The 20,355-nt window shown below is 46.2% G+C and overlaps 1 protein-coding gene across 1 annotated transcript in view; it reads left to right on the forward strand.

Moving 5' to 3' along the window:
- The window catches only part of PITPNC1 (phosphatidylinositol transfer protein cytoplasmic 1), a 238,294-nt gene that overhangs the window by 176,083 nt on the left and 41,856 nt on the right, over positions 1–20,355 (forward strand). Inside the window, exon 7 of the mRNA XM_073883281.1 lies at positions 19,053–19,148. Within this exon, the coding sequence (XP_073739382.1) occupies positions 19,053–19,148 (96 nt within the window). The remainder of the gene's footprint in view (positions 1–19,052; positions 19,149–20,355) is intronic.

The following is a 20,355-nucleotide window of genomic DNA, read 5'->3' on the forward strand; positions in this document are numbered from 1 at the left end:
CCTGGATGGGCAGGAGGTCCCCTGAACTCTCTAGACTCAACGATGTGCATAGTTTTCCTGGTCAGAAGTTGCCTCTGACATCTGGCTGCTTTCTCCAAACCAGCAAACCATTTCTTGTGACCTTCTTTTCAACTTTTTATTTAAAACTTTTCCAAACCTACAGAGCAGTTACAACAATACAGTCATTCTGGATTCGCCAGTTGTTAACATTTTTCCACATCTGCTTTGTCTCTCTCTCTCTCTCTCTCCATAAATATTAACACTTTATTTTTTTCCCCAGAACCCTTTGAGAGTAAGTTGCAGATCTCATGACCCCTCACCCTTAAATACATAGGTGTGCGTGTCGTATATATATATATATATATATATTTAAAGATTTTATTTATTTATTTGACAGAGAGAGACACAGCGAGAGAGGGAACACAAGCAGGGGGAGTGGGAGAGGGAGAAGCAGGCTTCCCGCCGAGCAGGGAGCCAGATACAGGGCTCAATCCCAGGACCCCAGGGCCATGACCTGATCTGAAGGCAGGCTCCCAACCGACTGAGCCACCCATGCGCCCCGGGTGTGTGTGTCTTAAGAACAGGGACTCTCCCAGGGGCGCCTGGCTGGCTCAGTCAGTGGAGAGAGTGACTCTTGATCTCTGGGTTGTGAGTTCAAGCCCCACATTAGGTGTAGAAATTACTTAGAAATAAAATCTTAAAAAAAAAAAAAGACAAGGACTTTTCCCTTATGTAACCAGAATTCAATGATTAAACTCTGGAAATTTAACATTGATGCAGTGCTGTTTTCTGATATAGAGTCATATTTACATTTTGCCAATTGTCCCAATAATGACTTTTATAGTGAAAAACAATGGTTCATGTTTCAACACAGGCACACGCGTTGCATAGATTTGCTACTTTCTTTGGTCTCCTGGAGTCCAGAGGACTTATCTCAGCTTTCTTTGTCTTTTGTGACACTGACATTTTGAAAAGAAGAATAGGCCGTGTTTTGTGGATGTCCCTCGTTCTTGGGTTTTCCTAACTGTGTTCTCATGATTGGATTCAGACTGTGCATCTCTGGCAGGAATTCTATAGTAGCTGTATTGGGTGTTTGTGGACTCTCAAAATCTCCTTTCCCCAGTGTGTATGGCTTTCCTGTGCTTTTGTCTTCTGGCCTTTGGGAAGACTTTGGCCTCCTTCCATTTTCCAAGCTGGGTTCATCGCAGAGCTGGTGCTGTGGCCGCGGCGTGAGCGGTGGGTGTCGGCCGAGGCTCAGGCTGACGTGTTGGTCCCGCGCTGGAGAAGGCATGAGGGCCGCCTGCTCTGGAAAGTCACCCTGAGAGAGAGCGGGAAGAACCCGAAGGCAGGGGCAACAGTGGACTCCTTCTGACCTGGCCTCTAGCTTGTGCAGACTCCTGCTGAATCCCTAACAGGCTCATTCAGAGCAGAAGTAGGTCTGACTCGATTAGGGAAAAAAGGGCAAAGTAAGTTGCTGAGCTTGGAAACTCCATTTGGATGGTTTTACCTCCTGTTACATCCATCTCTTTCTTCTCCATTCCAACGACTGTCACTCTAGTGGAAATCCTTATCTCTTTTCTAGAACAATCTCTCATTAAGCTCACCCCCCGTAGAGCTGCCTGAGGGGAACCATGCAGACCCCACATCAGAACATTTCACAGTGACTTCCATTGCCAGGATGGAATTCCTTCCAGCCACTACTTTCCTCTGCAGTTTCTTTATTCCATACTCCCTGCCTCGACGTAAAGCCCCCAAATCTCAGATGTTTATAGAAACTAAAGCATCAGCATCACCTGGGAGCTTATTAGCATCTCGAGTCCTATCCCAGGCCCACTGAACCAGAACCTACATTTTAGCAGGATTCCCCAGATTTGTGTGCACATGAAAGAGCAGGAAGGGCTATTTGGAACGCGCTGGAAGGGCCCGTTCTGTGCGAGAGCTGAAGTTGCCCCTCAGGCTCTTGCTGTCCTTGGTACTGAGGCATGACTCTCTTCACTATTCTTTGATCCAAGGGAGTCAGCCCCTAAAATTAAATGGTGCAGCTATTTTTTTTTCCTCATTTGCCAAAAGAAGGACGTCTCACGGCTTTTTCTCAGTTTTTCCTTTTCCTCTTACCATTTTTCTCCTAAACTTTGACATCTGCTACTACTTCTTGGCTAACAAGACGTCCTCTGCTGGCAGACAACAAACTGAATGAACTAACGGCTAGCAAATGCTAGTGTTAAAACTCAGAGTTGATGGGCTTTAGTCCGACAGTTCAGCTCAATAACAGCACAACATTAGGCTGGATTATGGATGAGACATTAAAAGACAGAGGGATGCACGGGTGAATGAGAAACATCCGTTGTGTGGCATAGGCCCCATTACCCTGGGGCCACAGGTGCTCCTGGTGCTGGGGCATGTGGTGGGAACTAGGCAACAGCAGTCTTTTTACCGGGGCCACTGAGATGCTGCTAGTCCAGATTTGCAGAGTTCAGTGAATTGAAAATCTTTTGCTGTCACCTGTCAAGTTGATTTCATCTCCCACGGCCAGACGGCTCTCCAAACTAATACAACTGGGACATGTACTCTGGGTTCTCCAGTTTGATGGACACGTAGCTTTTAAAACAAAAATCACAATGTGCCTGTTGCCACTTGTTAGACTTGACTTCAGTTGAAGAGACTTCAAAGGCCTGGAGCTGAAAGATCATTGTTCAACGTTTCCTTGAGTGTTAATGATTTATGACCCTCTAATTTAACAGAAGTAGCAACAGCTGAGACAAACTACTGATTGCCAGGTCATGTTCCCCTGGGAATTCCATCAGGGACCTATGGGTTGGGTTCTCTGGGAGCCCAAGAACTGAACCATAACCAAATGTGTCATCCCCCCACCCCACCCCCGACCCCCCGTCAAAATGAATTCATTGTCCACTATACATATCGTTGCTTTAGTAAAAGAAAGGCTTGGCCGAGGCCGTGACCTTGAAAGATGAGCTGCTGTGAGCCTGGTAGGTGGGACAAGGAAGAGCAGCCTCCATGACACAGTGAGGAGGAAGAGCCAGGGCGTGGAAGATTGAAATGGTGAATTAGAAAACCTGATGCTCTTCGTGGGGAGTAAGGCATGCATGGGGCAATGATGAGAGGACAGTCCACAGAGCGTGAGGTGAAAGGTGGACACAGGTGTACTAATTCCATATATTTGCGCAGCATTTGGAGCTTGAGAAGCGCCTTCGCATCCATTCTCTCACCTGGTTCTGATGGCTCAGTGAGGGGGCAGGACACAGTGCTCATGTCCAGATGACAGAATGGAGGTCTCGAGGAGTTTGTCAGATCAATTCCAGACGTTTTGACCCCTGAAGTGTGATGAAGAAACCATTCTAGCATCTTGGGAAGAAAACATGGTGAGCGTGTGGATGGATGGATAGATCTGTAGGGGCAGAAAATTTTTCCTTTCTTGTGAGTTCTAAGTTCTTTGACCGACTAATTAATTGACAGAACCCAGATTAATAGAGAGAAGTTAATTTTGTTTGCATAGGAACCCTACAAAAATATGGGACTCAAAGAAGTGATCAGCCCAGGAAGCTTGTGTACCTTGTAGACAAAGAGACCTGAATTTGTGAAGAATTGACAAGATAAAGGGGTTTGGGCTTGGAGCAGTAAATTAGTGAAGAAGTAACAAGGTTTGTTTATACAGCCTCTCAGCCCTAAAGTCCTTATTTCTGGTGGTAAGGATGCCATCTACCCTCCTCAAAAAAGGAAGGTACCCTTCCCATGGGAAATTTGTCTCCTTTTAGGAGTTAAAGAAGGGTCACAGTGTCCTTCTTGAACCAGCTGTCTCTCAAGTAACTTTAATTCAAAATAATCAATAGGCCAAAGTGGCATATTTTGGGTTGGCATATTCTGCCCCCTTTCAGATAGATGGAATGATAGATGGATGGATGCACGGTTGGATGGATGGACAAACAGATGAATGGATTGTGGAAACCAGAATCTCAAAAGGAAGTTCGGGGTGCTCGGCTGGCTCAGTTGGTAGAGCATTCGACTTGATCTCGGGGTTGTGAGTTTGAGCCCCATATTGAGCTCAGAGCTTATTTAAAAAAAAAAAAAAAAAAAGAACGAAAAGGAGAAGAAAGAAGTTAGAAGTCCTGCATTCATCCAGGTGAATAGAGAATAGAAGGTCTGTCAAGCAGATGGATTGGTGAAATACAGAAGCAGTGGAATTAATAAAACTTAGTGCCTGAGCGGATGCAAGAATGAGAAAGAAATAAGAGCTTAGAATGACACCCAGGTTTCTACTCTGGATGATTGAAGGACCACTAGAGGAAGAGCAGGCTCAAACCCTAGAACCTAGAAGGCAGGGCTGGGGACGATGAATGTTTTTCCTTTGTTAATTTTGAGTAAAGCCAGAGATTGGTGGTCAGTTGGTATCCAAAGGTCTGGAATTCAGGAAAAGTGTCTGGGATATATAGGAGATTTGTTAGGTCATTGGCCATCAAAGATTAACATTTTGGGGCACCTGGCTGGCTCCGCAGAGCATGCGACTCTTGATCTCAGGGTTGTGGGTTCGAGCCCCACGCTGGGTGTGGAGGTTACTAAAAAATAAAATCTTAAAAATTGTTGGAGAAAAACACAAAGACTAACATTTTATTACAGGTGTTCACTGTAGTATTATAAACAATGTGGAAAAGGGGACAAAAGGGAGGGTGGTCTTAAACAGTTGACCGTGGGAAGACAGGTGCATTTATGTTACAGGAATATAATGAAATGCGACTCAGACTTTGAAACTGAGTTGCCGGCCTTGTGGCTTTTCTCCCTTCTACCGACATCTGACACCAACCGGGTGCTTCCCAAGGCCAGGTCAAAATCAAGCGGGCTTTGCCTGCTTTCTGTCGCTGATGCCTCACTGCTACCCAAAGAGGGAAGAACTGATACTGCTCTTACTTCACAGATCAGAAAAACGAGGTCCAACCATCCTCAATACCATGCACAAGGTCACCCAGCCAAGCAGCTGAGCCCCTTCGCAAACACACGTCTGTTGACACTGGCGTCGGGGCTTGTCACTGCCGCGCTGTACTTTCTCCCTCTATAATTTTCTTAACTATAAGTTTCCCATAATAAAGAAGTATTATGGTAAGGAAGAAAGAGAAAAGAAAAGGTTGCTAATACAGGACTGACATGACGGGCGGTCCAAAGTTGACCCCCAAGCTGGCCTGTCAGAGCCGCAAGGCCAGAGCAGGGGGGAAGCGCTCCCTGCCCACTGGGGGCACGCAGAAGCGACAGGCCCCTTTGGGGGCTTCAGGCCTCGTCACGCACCACCTGGGGAAGAGCTTGGGAAGCAACCCGCTCGCATCTGCTGGACCACCTCTGTCTTACCCATGCCTGGAGCGATCCTTCTGGAACCTTCCAGTTGGCTGCCTGGGGCGGGTCTGCAGAGCTCAGCCAGGAGGCCTTGCAGAGTTCCCCGACTTTTCCTTGAGAGGTATTTAGCACCAATCCCACAGAAGGGAAAAACCGAACAAAACACAACCTACCAGGCCAATGTAACAATTGTTACAAAATGTTCCTTTATTTTGTTTTTTTCTGACAGTAGATGCACTCTATCATGATTCTGAAGTGGTTTGGGGCTCGTGCCCATGACATTGTTTTGCACAGAGAGGCACGCCAGGAATGAGCTGGAAGGAGACACAAGGCCCCGAAGTGCCTCAGGACGCTTGTGTGGCGAACAGGAGGCGGAAACTCTGTGGCTTCTGGAGTGAAGCTGCTGACAGCCTTCTTGCAGCTCTCGCCATGGCCTCCTGCCTCCCCGGTGTGGCTGCCCCACCACGCGGGCTTCAGCGCGCCATCTGTCTCCACCGCTGAGTCCCCTCCCTCAAGGGCGAGCTAGTAGCTTCTCAGGGAGAAGCAGGGACTAGTCATTTTTCTCTGTCAAGAACTCTGCCGCTTTGTGCAGAGCATTCATTGCTGAGGCTCCAAAAAGGTTTAGGGAAGGATGGGGGGGTGGGGATCAGAGTCACCTTGATGTGGCAAACCCCAAAGGCCCAGGCTCCACAGCGAGCCCCGGACGGCTTCCAGGCCAAATGTCGATTCGTCAGCTTCAGAGAAAACCACGGGCTCTCATTCCCGGAGACCACCCTGTGAATTGAAATAAGAAGGAACTGGGAGAAATTGCAACTATTTTAAGCTCCGCTTCTGAGACTTATTTTGGGAAGCATTATTGATCATCCTGCAGGGAAACCATCCAGCGCCTTGGGGGCCCGTGTCCCCGCGTGCCCGTGTGCACGGCGTGGGCCTGATCTCGTGGCAGCCTGGGTGTCCGAAGGGGGCCGTGGCCCAGAGGAAGAATTCGGATTGAGGCCGCTCTGTGCCGAAATTAGCCCAAGTTTATGAAAAGAGCCTTGTTCCCGCTGCCCTGGGAACCGTAACTTAGAAGCAGTTTTTGTGCTACTGAAGCCTTTTTAGCAAATGAATTGTGTCGGAGCATTTGTGACCCTTTCTGCATTGCTTGAATGTACTTTCCTGTCCTTTTCTTAATTAGTTGCCATGGCCCGGAGCACCTTATTAGAGCACTGTTTTTCCAATCAGAATCCTTTATCTCATCTGTCACTGTGTCACTTTGATTCCTGTCTCTTGAACCTTCTTCCCTACCTTTTCGTCTCACCCAGATGAGCCAGGGTTCACCTGCTCCCTGCGCTGGCCTTCAGGTCACGGCTCGAAATGGTTCTCAACCCTCCACCCGTGTGCCAGAACTCTTTCTAGACACATCCTGGAATAGAAAGAAGTGTCCTTTCCCTCAGAGGGCTCACACTGTGAAATCACTTCCACTTTGTTAGGCTTCTGCCCCCTTATATCTCCGCCCTGCCCCGTGCCCAGGCACCCTTTCCTCAGTTGTCCTCACTCCCCAGGTGCGGTTGCCAGCTGCTTTTTATTTTGAACTTCACGGAAGAGCAATGCCTTTGTCTCTTCTGCATGGTGTCATCGGGTTTCTGTCCCTGTTGAATTGTCTGCAACCTTTGAGGTAAGGTGGAGAAGGAAAAAGGACAAATCTCCTCCACTGGCCAGTGTCAAAGAAAAAATTACTCATGGCACTTGTTAAAGATGGTAAGGCTGGCCTCATTCAGGGGGACTAATACAATGGGTGTTTGTCGTCGGGAAGAGAGATGGGCTCAACTCTGAGCACAAGAAGGACTAGCAGAGATCAACGGCCAAGGTGCAGGATGGGGGTCAATGGATGGAAGGGGATTCTGGCTGACTTGACTGGACTTTTTTTTTTTTTTTTTTTTAATTTAGTTTTTAGAGAGAGTGCAAGCAGGGGGAGGGGCAAAGGGAGAGGGAAAGAGAGAATCTCAAGCAGACTCCGCAGTGAGTGTGGAGCCTGACTCGGGCTCCATCCCATGACCCTGAGATCATGACCAGAGCTGAAATGAAGAGCTGGTTGCTTAACCGACTGAGCCCGACCCAGACACCCCTGAATTGACAGGATTCTTACTGAAGGCAAGCCAGGGTGATAGCAAGAGTAGGAGAGTTCTCCCTAAATGTACCTCAACAGGACTTTTGCCAAAAAATGGACTAAGCCAGCCAAGGACGGAACCCAAGGGGGAGGCCTAGTCAAAAAGAGAACTCACAGGTGAAAGTTGGGTCTAGGGGAGAATCTTCATCACCAGCCTGAAGCCCACACTTCATGTGCTCAAGTTGGCTTTTCATGTTTTAACCTCTTTCTTCTGACTGCACACGTTTAGTAACAGGACAAAGAAGGCCTGTTTGCTTTCATTCATGGAAGTTCACAACAGTGCGGCCTCTTGGGAAGCCAACTTTGTCGACTCCAGGGAGTTTCATCTTGACTTTGAGAAAGGAAAGGGGTCTCCCCCGCCGAAAAAAGTGGAAAGTTGGATTAGTGTCCTAGGGTGGCCATAACCAATTAACCACAAACTGGGTGGCTTAAAAAGCAGAAATGTAATGCCTCACAGTTATGGAGGCCAGAAGTCCAAAATCAAGGTGTTGGCCAGGACTGTGCTCCTTACAGAGGTTCTGGGAAAGAATCTTTCCTTGCTTCTTCCAGCTTCTAGTGGCTCCAGGCATCCCTTGGCTTGTGACAGCATCGCTCCAATCTCTGCCTGACTTTATATGATCTACTTGCGTGTCTCTCTGTGTCCTCTTCTCAAGAGGACATCACTGGTCATGAGATTTAGGGGCCATCCTAAATCCAGGATGATTTTCGTTTCACAGACTAGGAGGTTTATAAACGGCAGAAATTTATTTCACAGTCTGGAGGCAGGAGGTCCAAGATCAGGGTGCCAGCATTGTTGGGTTCTGAGTTGCAGGCTGCCAACTTCTTCCTGTGTCCTCATGTGGTAGAAAAGTCTAGGGAGTTCTGTGGGGGTCTTTTCTGCAGAGCGCTAATCCCATTCATAAGGGCTCCACCCTCAAGACCTAATCTCCCCAAAGCCCACCACCTCCTAACACCATCCCATTGGGCATTGGGTTTCAACATAGGAATTTTGGGGCATCACAAATATCAGTCCATAGCAGTCCTTAACTAATCAGATTTGCACAGACCCTATTTCCAGATAAGGTCACATCCTGGGGTTCCTGGCGGGTGTGAATTTGAGGGAGACGTTATTCAATCCACTATGGGAGTATTGATACATCTGCTTATAAAGAAGAATCAGTACACACCCTACCACCCTGCAATCCCACTTCTGGGTGTGTACCCTAGGGAAATGAAAACTTGTCTTCACACAAAAGCCTGGCCACAAGTGCTTTTAGCAGCTCGGTTCATCATGGCCCTAGGCTAGAAATGGGGGCATGGATGAACAGATTGTGGTACATCCACACAATGGAATAGTACTTAGCAAGAAAAAGGAGTGAACTTTGATTTACACAACAACAGGATGAATCTCAAAGGCATTCTATGCATGACAGGAGCCAGTCTCAATGGGCTAAAATCTGTATGATTCCATTTGTATGACTTTTTTTTTTTTTAAGATTTTATTTATTTGAGAGAGAGAGAGCACATGAGAGGGGGGAGGGTTAGAGGGAGAAGCAGACTCCCTGCTGAGCAGGGAGCCCGATGCGGGACTCGATCCAGGGACTCCAGGATCATGACCCGAGCCGAAGGCAGTCGCTTAACCAACTGAGCCACCCAGGCGCCCTTTTTTTTTTTTTTAAAGTAGGCTTCTTGCGCAGTATGGAGCCCAATGCGGGACTTGAACTGATGACCCTGAGATCATGCCCAGAGCTGAAATCAAAAGTCAGGCATTTAACTGACTGAGCCACCCAGGCGTCCCTGTGTGAAATTCTTATTCTAAAGATTTTATTTACTTGAGAAAGAGGGAACACAGAGCATGAGCCGGTGGGAGGGGCAAAGGGAGAGGGAGAAGCAGGGTCCCTGCTGAGCACGGAGCCAACGCAGGGCTCAATCCCAGGACCCTGGGATCCTGACCAGGGCTGAAGGCAGACATTGAACCAACCAAGCCACCCAGGCGCACCCCTGTATGACATTCTTAAAAAGAAAAAAACTTAGGGGTGCCTGGGTGGCTCAGTCAGTTAAGCGTACAACTCTTGATTTTAGCTCAGGTCTTGATCTCAGGGTCTTGAGATTGAGCCCCGTATCGGACTCCATGCTCAGCAAGGAGTCTGCTTGCTTGTCCCTCTCCCTCTGCCCCTCCCCCGCTCTCTCTCTCTTTCTCTCTCAAATAAACAAATGAAATCTTTTTGAGAAAGAAAAGAGGGTGCCTGGGTGGCTCAGTTGGTTAAGCGACTGCCTTCGGCTCAGGTCATTATCCTGGAGTCCCAGGATCGAGTCCTGCACTGGTCTCCCTGCTCATCAGGGAGTCTGCTTCTCCCTCTGACCCTCCCCCTTCTCATGTGCTCTCTCTCATTCTCTCTCTCTCAAATAAATAAAATCTTTTAAAAAAAAACAAAAAGAAAAAAGAAAACTGTAGGGATGGAGAACAAATCAGTGGTTGCCAGGGGTTGGGGCATGCAGAGGGTGTGTCTATAAATTAGTTTTTTGTGCTGATGAAGCTGTTCTGTACTTCAGTTGTAGTGGTGGTTCCAGATCCCTGTGTTAAAATTTATAGACCTGTACACCCCCAAAAACCTTTTTGAAAAAGGTGGTTTCAGAGGCAGGGAGCCTAAAATAAAAAACAAGGATCAACATATCTTACTAAGGTGTGGAGTTGGCCTTTATTTTTTGTGAATGACAGTATGGCACTAGATTTTGTCTAAAGGTCGTTTTTAAAAATTGTTGTCTGTCCTGTACTAGAAGGATGAGAGGATTAAGATTTGTATAACCTTTATGGGTGATTGCTAATTTCTTCTTTGTACTTGATTCTTCTAATTAAAAACATCTACTTCCTGAGAAACTTTTTTTTTTTTTTTTTTAAGAAAAAAATCCTGGAGGGTGTGGTGTGCCTTCTGTGCTAGCTCAACCATGAAGGGGCCAGATTGAGCGATTTGGGAGTCCTACCAGTTGTTTCTATGTGCTCACAATGGGGATAACCATTACATTGAACTTTCCCAAAGCACCTATCTTGGAAGCCTTTTTGGCAGAGAGTTCTGTTTAGGAGTTTAATTAATTTGAACTAATGTAGAGAAACATTATTCAGTGACTCGTGTAAGAAACAGGCAAGCTTTTGTTGCTGACACCATGAATGCCCCACTTTTTGGGAATCTGCTCCCTCAAGATGGCTCACCATGGGGCGTTCTTTTATACTCATGCTTCCTGGCCTCCCAAGGACCCCAACTGGCATGCTTATCCCTCTGCCAAGGTGGGAGTGGTCTTCACAGTGTTAGAAGCTCTACATCCATCTTGGGAGCCATGGCCTTCCTCAAGTGCGTGCCAGCTTCCCTTGGTTACTGTCCAGAGACCTGTAGGTAACGTGCAGAAAACCCATGGATGGTGCCAAGGGAAGCCATCTTACTCTACCACGTCTTCGTCTCTGATCTAGGCTGTCTGCCACCCCCCAGAGCTGTACCTGGCCCCATCCTACCCTCCCCTAACCCAGGTCCCCCCTGCCCCGCTTCTAGGACACTATAGGCTTGCTGGGTCATGACGATATTCTCCCCAGTTTACATTCTCACCCCTCACTCCCTGAACCCTTTCTCTTCACGAAGATGTCCTCATGGTGCCAGCCCACATCCATGAGAGCTTGGCTCCACCCTCATACACTCCGTAAGGATGGGTAACTAGAACACCTGGAAACTTAACAGAGGTCCAAAGCAGCTTTCTAAGGAGAAGACTCCCCTGGAGTCCCTTCTTCCCATTGTCTGTCTAGAGCCCCTTAAAACTCAAACCCAATACACTGGAAGGTAAGGGAGTTGGCAATCAGGAGAGGGGGCCATATCAGGAAAACAAAACAGCGCATCAAGAACGTTCCACCGAAATTCACAGAAGCGTTCTTTGGAGCGCCCCTGCCCCATCCTTCACCCCTCTCCACCCCTCCAGTAGCTCTGTGCAGGTGTCATTACCCCCTCATTGAAGAGAGAATTTTCTCAGACACTTGTGGGTGGAAACTTTGGCCTTCAGCTTGCTTTGCTACTCCCACTGGCTTTGGGAAAACAGTTTTCCATTCTGCACTGAAAGCCTAATGATATTGTCCACCAGGGAGCATTCTCTGGGGAAGCACTCAAGTTTACCCAGCAGCTAAGACAAACTGGCCTAACCCTGACAGATGAGTTTCCTTTACTCAGCCTTAATACCCCCTAAATCCAATGGCCAGTGGAGCATTTAAAGAGGATTAAGTCAAAGCAGTTCACCTCCTGTCATATTACCAGATGGGGCTCTAATTCGGCTCCAAAACCAAGGTCAAGTCAGGAGTGGGTCTGGTACCATCCCTTACCCCTGCACCCACAGCACAGGCAGACAGTTCTGTGGGGCGCCCCCAGACAGAAAACCCAGCAGCTGTAAGTTATACTCCAGGCTCTGGTGTCTCAGGACCACACTGTGCAGGCACATGGTAGGGCTCCTTTCCACACAACACCAAATGGCCAATATTTTGAATCACCCCTTCTGGTTAAATAATGATCCTGGGCCTAGACTACTATGGGCCATTGCTGAGTTTCCTCCTTGCTGAATTTGGGCTGGAATGCTCTTGTCTGAAGCATTCCTTTTAGTACATATAGATTACATTTTGTATGGTGTTGCTGATTCAGTTGTGCATTCAGTCTAGTCTTCTGTCCATAATCATAAGCCCCTTGTACTCAAACTGGGAATGAAGTTTGAAGTCATAGTGTTGAACACATAGTAGGCAGTTCATAAATGTTTGCTGATTTTTTTTACTGCTGCATGTCTAGTTTCTTCTTCCTTTCAGACAGCTGTCTTTAACTGCGCCTACAGAACAAATAAGTTACCCAACTCTGTATTCTAGGTGGGGGAGTGGGAGGCGGAGAAATGTTTATGAAAGACCAAAGAAGACCATCCTTTTTTTTTTTTTTTAAATCTCTGTCTTAATGGCAATTGGAAGACAAGTTGCATGCTCTTGGGTTGGAACATACTTATGAAATAGTCACCATTGGGCGCCTGGGTGGCTCAATAAGCATCTGCCTTCGGCTCAGGTCATGATCCCAGGGTCCTGGGATCGAGTCCCGCATCGGGCTCCCTGCTCTGCGGGAAGCCTGCTTCTCCCTCTCCCACTCCCCCTGCTTGTGTTCCTGCTCTCGCTCTCTCTCTCTCTGTCAAATAAATAAATAAAATCTTTAAAAAAAAAATCTCCTTCATCATCCTAACTTAAAAAAAAAAAATAGTCACCATTGAACTGTGTAGGTGTGAAAATGTTCTTGGTGAGAAAACCGGTATAGATGGGGTAACGAAATGATGGTTTGCCTTGTCAATAACTTGGACTATTTTTTCATCCCAGCCATTAGTGCATTTCGGTCACCGCCCACCAGGTATGCTGCTGATAGATAATAATCTATCAACCCTATATACCTAATGTGTTAACCCAGCAACTGTTATCGCCTGCCCTCCACCAAACCGATGGCCACTTTGCAAATGTAGAGCATTAAAATGAAAACATTGTTAAAACAGTCAGTGTGCTTCCAAGGTTCCTTCTTGTTGAACCTGTTCTTTATTGGTATGCCTTGGTCAGTTGCTTCCCCTGAGACCTCCTAAGTGCAGCAAAATGAAGTTAGAGGAGAACAGTGGCTTCGCTGGGATTCGTTGCCCTTTAATCATATCTGAAGCATAAAGCAGGATGACTGGTAGATTTTTCTCAATCCCTACTAATCACCCACCCCTACCTTGTATCCTTGGTAGCTTGGGCAGATGGCGGGAAGATAAATAAGCATAGCTACTAAGCTTGGATCTTTTTTAACCCTTCAATTAAAAAAAAATGGACTTTATTTTTTAGAGCAGTTTCAGGTTTACAGAAAAATTGTGCTGAAAGTACAGATAGTTCTAATCTAAACTTGAATCTTAGGGGTGCCTGGCTGGCTCAGTCAGTAGAGCCTGAAGCTCTTGATCTCAGGATCCTGAGTTCAAGCCCCACTTTAGGCACGGAGCCTACTTTAAAAATAAATAAATAGGGGCGCCTGAGTGGCTTAGTTGTTCAGCGTCTGCCTTTGGCTCAGGTCATGATCCCAGGGTCCTGGGATCGAGCCCCACATTGGGCTCCCTGCTCAGCGGGAAGCCTGCTTCTCCCTCTCCCACTCCCCCTGCTTGTGTTCCTTCTCTCACTGTCTCTCTGTGAAATAAATAAAATCTTTAAAAATAAATAAACAAATAAATAAGCTTGAATCTTAAACCACAAAAGTAACCATGATAGAGAAAAGGGATGCAGAATCCATGATTCCCAGAATTGTGGATTTCTGAAAAGCCACTGTACCCAGTGCTGTCCCTCACTGGACTGTAACAAGAGAGATTTCATAGTTGAGAAAGACATCCCTGTTCAAGGAAGAAATCTAGAGCATTGTTAAAACACATTCCATATTTATCAATGTACCTTTCCCTTCTGAGTTATGACCACATGACTCATGTTAAATATGGGGTATCTCAGGGCTCCTGGCTGGCTCAGTTGGTAGAGCATGTGTGACTCTTGATCTTGGGTTTCTAAGTTTGAGCCCCATGTTGGTTGTAGCGATTACTTAAAAATAAAATCTTAAAAAATATATGGGGTATCTCCCTTTCTCCATCCCACCCACCTCCATGTATACTCTCCTGGGAGAATCATTTTTAAGAATGGAGTTGTTAATGGCTACTATACGATAGTTCATCAGATGGGTTTATTGTACTTTACATAGCTCTTCTCCCATAGTGGGATATTTAAACTGTTTGTTTCCTTTCTCTCTCTGGTTTTCTTTTCTTGCTATTATAATAATGTCAGGATGAAAATCTTTGTGCATAAAGCTTTTCCTTTATTTAAGATTCTTAAGATAAATTCTCAAAGCTTAAGCTTGCTAGGTCAAAGTATATTAAGATTTTAAAGGTGCTTCATACTTAGTGTTCATAATGCTTTACAAAAATGGGAAGATTACTCTCTTTTTATTTTGAATCTATAAGATAATATTCACTCAGGAGATTGCCTTCTGATTGTAGTATTGCTCAGTTCATATCAAAAGGAGTTTGTTTATTGAGTGCTCATAGCCTGTTGGGGGTGGGGGGAGGTCAGGAGAGTCAACCAGATTGGCACTGAAATCACTGCAGATGATCCGAGGGTGGGCATGTCCCAAAGATGGGAACATTATTATAGGGGATCTAGGGAAAGTACCAAGATTAACTCCCAAACCCAACTCCCATCTCAGAAGGGAACAGCTTCTGCCCAAGAAGTTCCCAAGACCACCAAGGTGCATAGCACCTGTGTCAGATGCAGTCCTGGTGGAGCTTTGGCTTGACGTATCAACAAGATGCACCTCATCATAAAGCTATCTCAGCAGATCTCGTATTCCAGCTCAAAGAGCCAGTGGTTTGACCAGAATTCTGGCAGCTCCTGCCATTGCTACTGGGGAAGCCCAAATGAATGAACTCTTGCTATTTTCCTCTGGGGCCTGACTAAGCCTCTGACCACAACGGTGTTGGCTTAATTCTGGATCATGCCCTTACACTGAGCATGAAAATTAGACTGTTTTACCCCGGGTATGGCCTCTGATTATGCTACATCATGACCACCACCCCTGTTCCGTTTCTCTGCTGCAGCCCTCTGTGCACCACCCACATCAGCTGGCTGTAGAGGGAAGGCGCAGAGAAGGAACAAGCCAAAGAGCAAGACACAGGCTGCTAACATGACCCAAAGGTCACTCAACGTCATAGACATTTTAACTGGAAAGAATTGTAATGGTCACCTGGGTCTCTCAGTCACAGCCTCATTGGCACCACAGATCTCTTGGATAATCATATGAAAGTGATTGCTCCAGAAAATTATTGCTCCCTTGCTCCAGAAAAATACACGTCCCCAAATTTTGGGTACAATTCCAGGATGTTTCACAACTTCCTGGTACCCATCCATCTAGACGAAGCCTTTTATTTTCAGGTGACAATATGGAGACCCCAAGGAGGTGCAGGGTTCTTGCCCAGGGTCACACAGGGGAGATAATCCAATTCAAATTCAGCTCACCTGATTACCAGTATAGGCCCTGTCAGCCAATACTGTGAAGTTTCCACTCTCTGTTGAGCCCTCTTTTGAGAATGACGGAAAGTTTGGGCCTGGTTAGTACTTGGATGGGAGAATGACAGAAAGTGAGGGTGCTCACAACCAAGGAAATAGAACCCCCACTCATAAAAGGAAACTAAGATCAATTAGTAAGAATATTCCTGCCATAGATTCCTCTTTGGAAAGTAAAAGCTAATACCATCCATTAATTCAGTAGGCAGTTAATGAGCACCTACGAGCATCTCCCAAAAATCTCTAACCTTTGGGAGATTAATGATTTATTGAAAATTAGAACTCTTTATAATCTCAAGCCTGAAGAGATTTTTCAGTCTCAAGCCTCAAAGTGATTTTTTTGTGGCTTTGTTCAAGTGCTGGGAGCCCCGCCCTGAAATGGGTGAGGCAGAGGTACTTGGTAGTTCATCTTCAGTGCAAAGGAGGTATCATGTTAACGAAGGAGACCAGAATCCGAACTGAAGGGGACCTACATACATTCTACTCCTATTATTTCAGCTATTCAACAAGGCAGAAAAGTTCCCAATTTGGGGGAAGTTCCCCAACTCAGCGACTCAGATCATACATTTTATTAGTAGCAGGAAGAGAACCAGATTCCAGTTTCGTCTTTCTGGAAAGAAGCAGGAAGCACTTCTGACTGATATTTATCTTCCCGGTTGGGTGCCAAGAGGCAGTTTTTTGTCACAGGAGGAGCCTAGTTGTGAAGGCTGGAGACTTGCCCTGAATCTGAATTTCTCTACTGACTGTCGTGTGACCTCAGGCAAAGCTCTTTACGTCTTTGAGCCTTGGTTTTCTCATCTGAAAAATGAGAATTTTCTCAGCTTTCTTTTCGGTCAGTGTTCTGATGACGATGTACTTGTTGACTCAACAGAAATGCCTCCCCTCCCTGGCTTCTATAGTCTGTTATTTCTTTGTAGCAAATACTTCATTCTGCATCAGGGCCTGATCAGGAGGCATAAAGCACACAATAATTTGAAGAGGGCGGAGTGCAGTATAAGGAATTACTCAACTTTGATAGGAGTAACTGTATAGATGTATAGAGAACTCCAAAGGATACCTAAGGCTGAGGGAGAAGACACAAGGAAGAACAAACTTGGAAGGGGCCCCTGTCCGTGGCTGGGGCTGAGACTTCACTGGATAAGTTGTGGTCATAGTCCACTGGTTGGTGGAGAAGTTGGCTGGGTTTCCTGGACCAGAGCTGGTCCACAGTTGCTAGGCAGTGGCAAACAGCCCACTGGGCGCTGGTGAGATGAGACTTTTGGGCAGGTGTGTAGAGTCAGAGTGCCACGACCACTGTGAACCCTCGAGCCCATGGTGGTACATGTGGAAGGCCATGATGAAGGCCAGAGCTGCAAGGTCACCAGGCCACCGTGCACTCTGGGCATGCAGCTGGGACAGAGCACCACGCAGTGTCCCCACTGACGGACTCTGCAGCAGGAGAAGGTCCAAAACCAGGAAGAGAAACCTCCTTCCTGGAGGACCTGCAGGGTCCCACCAGTAAATGGCTTCAAGTACTGCTTGCTGTAAAGCAGTGCTTCCAGGGTCCAGTCCATTAGCTCCGAGCAGAGACTAATGGGTTACTTTGCAGCTGAGAGGCAATAATATGATAACCAGTATAATAGGTGATCAAAAATGTTTGAATTAAATTAGGAAAAGCCACACAATCTGTCAGTAACTCCCTCAGCCCCTGTTTATTTCCCCTTCTTTCAGTCCCATAAATTTTACCACCAGTAAATGTCAAATCTCTCTAACTTCTTTTGTAATTTACTCTCTCGAAGCTCATTTCCCTTTGAGGTGTTCCATTTTGTTTTGTTTTCTTAATGAGGCACGTGTCTTTCTTCTCTTGGCACACACTTAAAAGAGACTTGAGTAGAGGGGGCGGGGGAGGGGAAAGGAGAAAGGGGGAGAGGTGGAGGAGACCAAGGGGGAGAGAGAGACTCTCATAAACAACCTGAGACTCAGTATTTCATTTTACAATTTATTTCTCCACTCAAACTTGAACTAGTTTCCCCACAGTCTCCCTGTTTCATTTCAGACCTATCCACCTGTCCTTCCTAAACACTCTAGGAATGTCCCCAAGCACTTGACTTCAAGTGGCAGTGGAAGGAGCCAGAGCTGATCCGAGAACCCGTCCTTCTCTCTTTTTAAGGAAAACACAGTGGCGAACTCAGGGCAGACTGGGCAGTCAGTCTCCTTGGACAAGTCTGAAGAGTCCAGTCTCTGACCATTTGAGAAGAAAATAGGCAACAGAGCAAACATCAGACCTGGAGCATAAATACCAGCACAAATATTATTCAGAAAGTATTTGGAAAGGACTAGTAGTTTCGAGAATCAAACCAGGGAGAGCGTGGCGTTGTAAAGGGCCCTACACGTGCTGTCCTGTGGGAGATCATGTTATTAACAGGCACCGAATTTGTGTCAAGACAGTGTTCTTAGGCATCAACCATCCTGTTCTTCCAAAATATTTCATTCTCTACCGAAGAATCAGATTTAATTAGTGTTCATGGTTGATTCCCCTGCAGGAGTTAGCCAAACAATGAGGTGGGGATACAGCTGAGACGTCTTCCGAGGATGAAGTGGTTTTGCAAACGTAATCTGTTTACCACCCTTCAGGAGGGCTGGGAAGATCATCCCTTTATATCAGAAAAATGGCAATGGGAAAAACTAGAGGAACTTAATCTTTCCACCAAAATTTATGTATATATATGTGTGTATATATATATATATATATATATATATATATATATATATGTATGTATGTAGCTGTCTTCCATATTTCTTTGCAAGTGATGGACATCCTGGGGCCAGTGGAACCTAGAATAGATGGGCAGGGGGCTACCTCAGTTTCTCCCCAAGCTCTACCTTCTTACTCCTGCATATTCCAAGGAAATCGTGCTCTTAAATGATCAAGAGTAATACATGTGTTTAGTCCTGCATAATGAGATTGTGGACAATCTTTATTTTCTTTCTGTTTATCTGTGTTTTCTGCAATGAGCATGTGTTGTTTGTGAAGTAAAACATATATAAAAATTTTAATGAAAAAAAAGCAACAACCTACATCTCTCTTCCATAAATCTTGGGCTCCATTACTGCTTGTTGTCTCCTCTCTAGCCAGACCCTTTGTAGCCTCTTCACTTCCCCTGTTCAGATGAACTGCCAAAAATCAGCAGACCTCATTTTTGGAAGGGACTTTTGGAAGAGATTCATTTCTTCGCTCTTGGACTTCTAAAAACAGACCACTTTTCCTTCTACCCCTCACCAAGCAGTGATTGATGCTACACCTGCCTCTGATGTGACAAAACGTAAGCGATGAATCAAAGCCTTTCATGATTCTTGCACATTCTGAGGCAGGCGGAAAGCACCAGCCAGGAGCACTGAGCCATGTGAAGATGCTCTGCGGGGCACAGTCGTGCCAACCGTGGGCACCTTGAGGATACTCACATCGCTAACCTTTGATATGTTGCTCTGCTCTTTCAGATTTTTGACAATGAAGCCAAAGACCTAGAGAGAGAAGTTTGCTTTATTGATATCGCCTGCGATGAGATTCCAGAACGTTACTACAAAGAATCTGAGGTAAGCAGTAAATGGGGTGACAGATGGAAGAGATTCACTCATTCGTTCAACAAATATTTATGAAGTAAGTCCTAACCTGGGAGACTGTCATCCATCTCGGTGTTGATTCAATTTGATCTCACATCTTAACAGATTATTTAATGCGAGTCTCACAGTTAAGTTCCTACTCCTCCAGGCCCTGGCTGCCACTCCATTTCCATTTAGATTTCCTGTCTCCCCCGCTCTGCCATCCTTCTGGACAGCAAAACATTCAGCAGGCTGAACCATCCAACATACCGGCCTCTGACAAACCGCAGCCATCTCTGACTTCCTGTTTTGCCGGGACCTGCGTGACCTGCCTCCCCGTCTGCATGCTCCGTGAGGGCCGGGGCTGGGTTTTATGTGTATCTTTATGTGTAACACAAAGAAGATGCTCGCTCCGTCCTCTGAGTGAATATTGGAACTCCAACAGCTCATCTTGACACAGAACCTTTCTCTCAAAACAGGAAGTGCCTTCGAGAGGGTTTCTCCTTTTTTTTTTTTTTTTTTTCTCATTCTTGACTGAGAATAAATTGAAGAGCATGTCTTTTTCTGTCACTTCCACCATACCGGGATCCATGGTGTGCCTCAGTCCAACCTTCTTATTTTACTGTTGGTGCAAGTCAGCACCAATATCCCGTTAGTATGTTACTAAGGGCTGCCGGCGAATGTGGGCAACCCCCTTGTAAATGACATCCCTGCCCCACAATGACAGTTGTTTAGCAATAGGGCAGCCAATCACAATATGTTTGGACTCGGGGCCCCAGACTCGTCCTTGAGCCATAACACATGGACCTTGACACTCTTCTCCCAGATTCATTAAGGCTGATTTAAGACATAATAAATAAACCTGTTGAAAATGAATTCCACTGTTCTACCAACTGGGCTCCCAATGTGGTTCAGACTTTTTTTTCCCCCCCTTCCAGATTTTGGGATTCTAACCTGGGCTTAGCAAATGCTTAGCTGCTTACTTGCAGGCGTGTGCTCTGCAGCTGCTGTCCCGTCTTCAAAAGACTGGGAGAGGCTGATGTGAATTACTCTCGGTTTGACTCAAAGGCTGAGCCTTTTAACGTCATCCGTTTACACTCCGCTCCGCAGCCAACCGCACTCATGAATTTTCAGAAAAACCCAGTGAAATGCTCTCTGCATAACTGAGCCTGCAGAAGAGAAGGAGAAACTTGGCCTCCCC

Source organism: Callorhinus ursinus, unplaced genomic scaffold (genome assembly GCF_003265705.2).
Source record: "Callorhinus ursinus isolate GAN/ISIS: 27379988/994484 unplaced genomic scaffold, GSC_fseal_2.0 scaffold50, whole genome shotgun sequence".
Taxonomy (NCBI): Eukaryota; Metazoa; Chordata; class Mammalia; order Carnivora; family Otariidae; genus Callorhinus; species Callorhinus ursinus.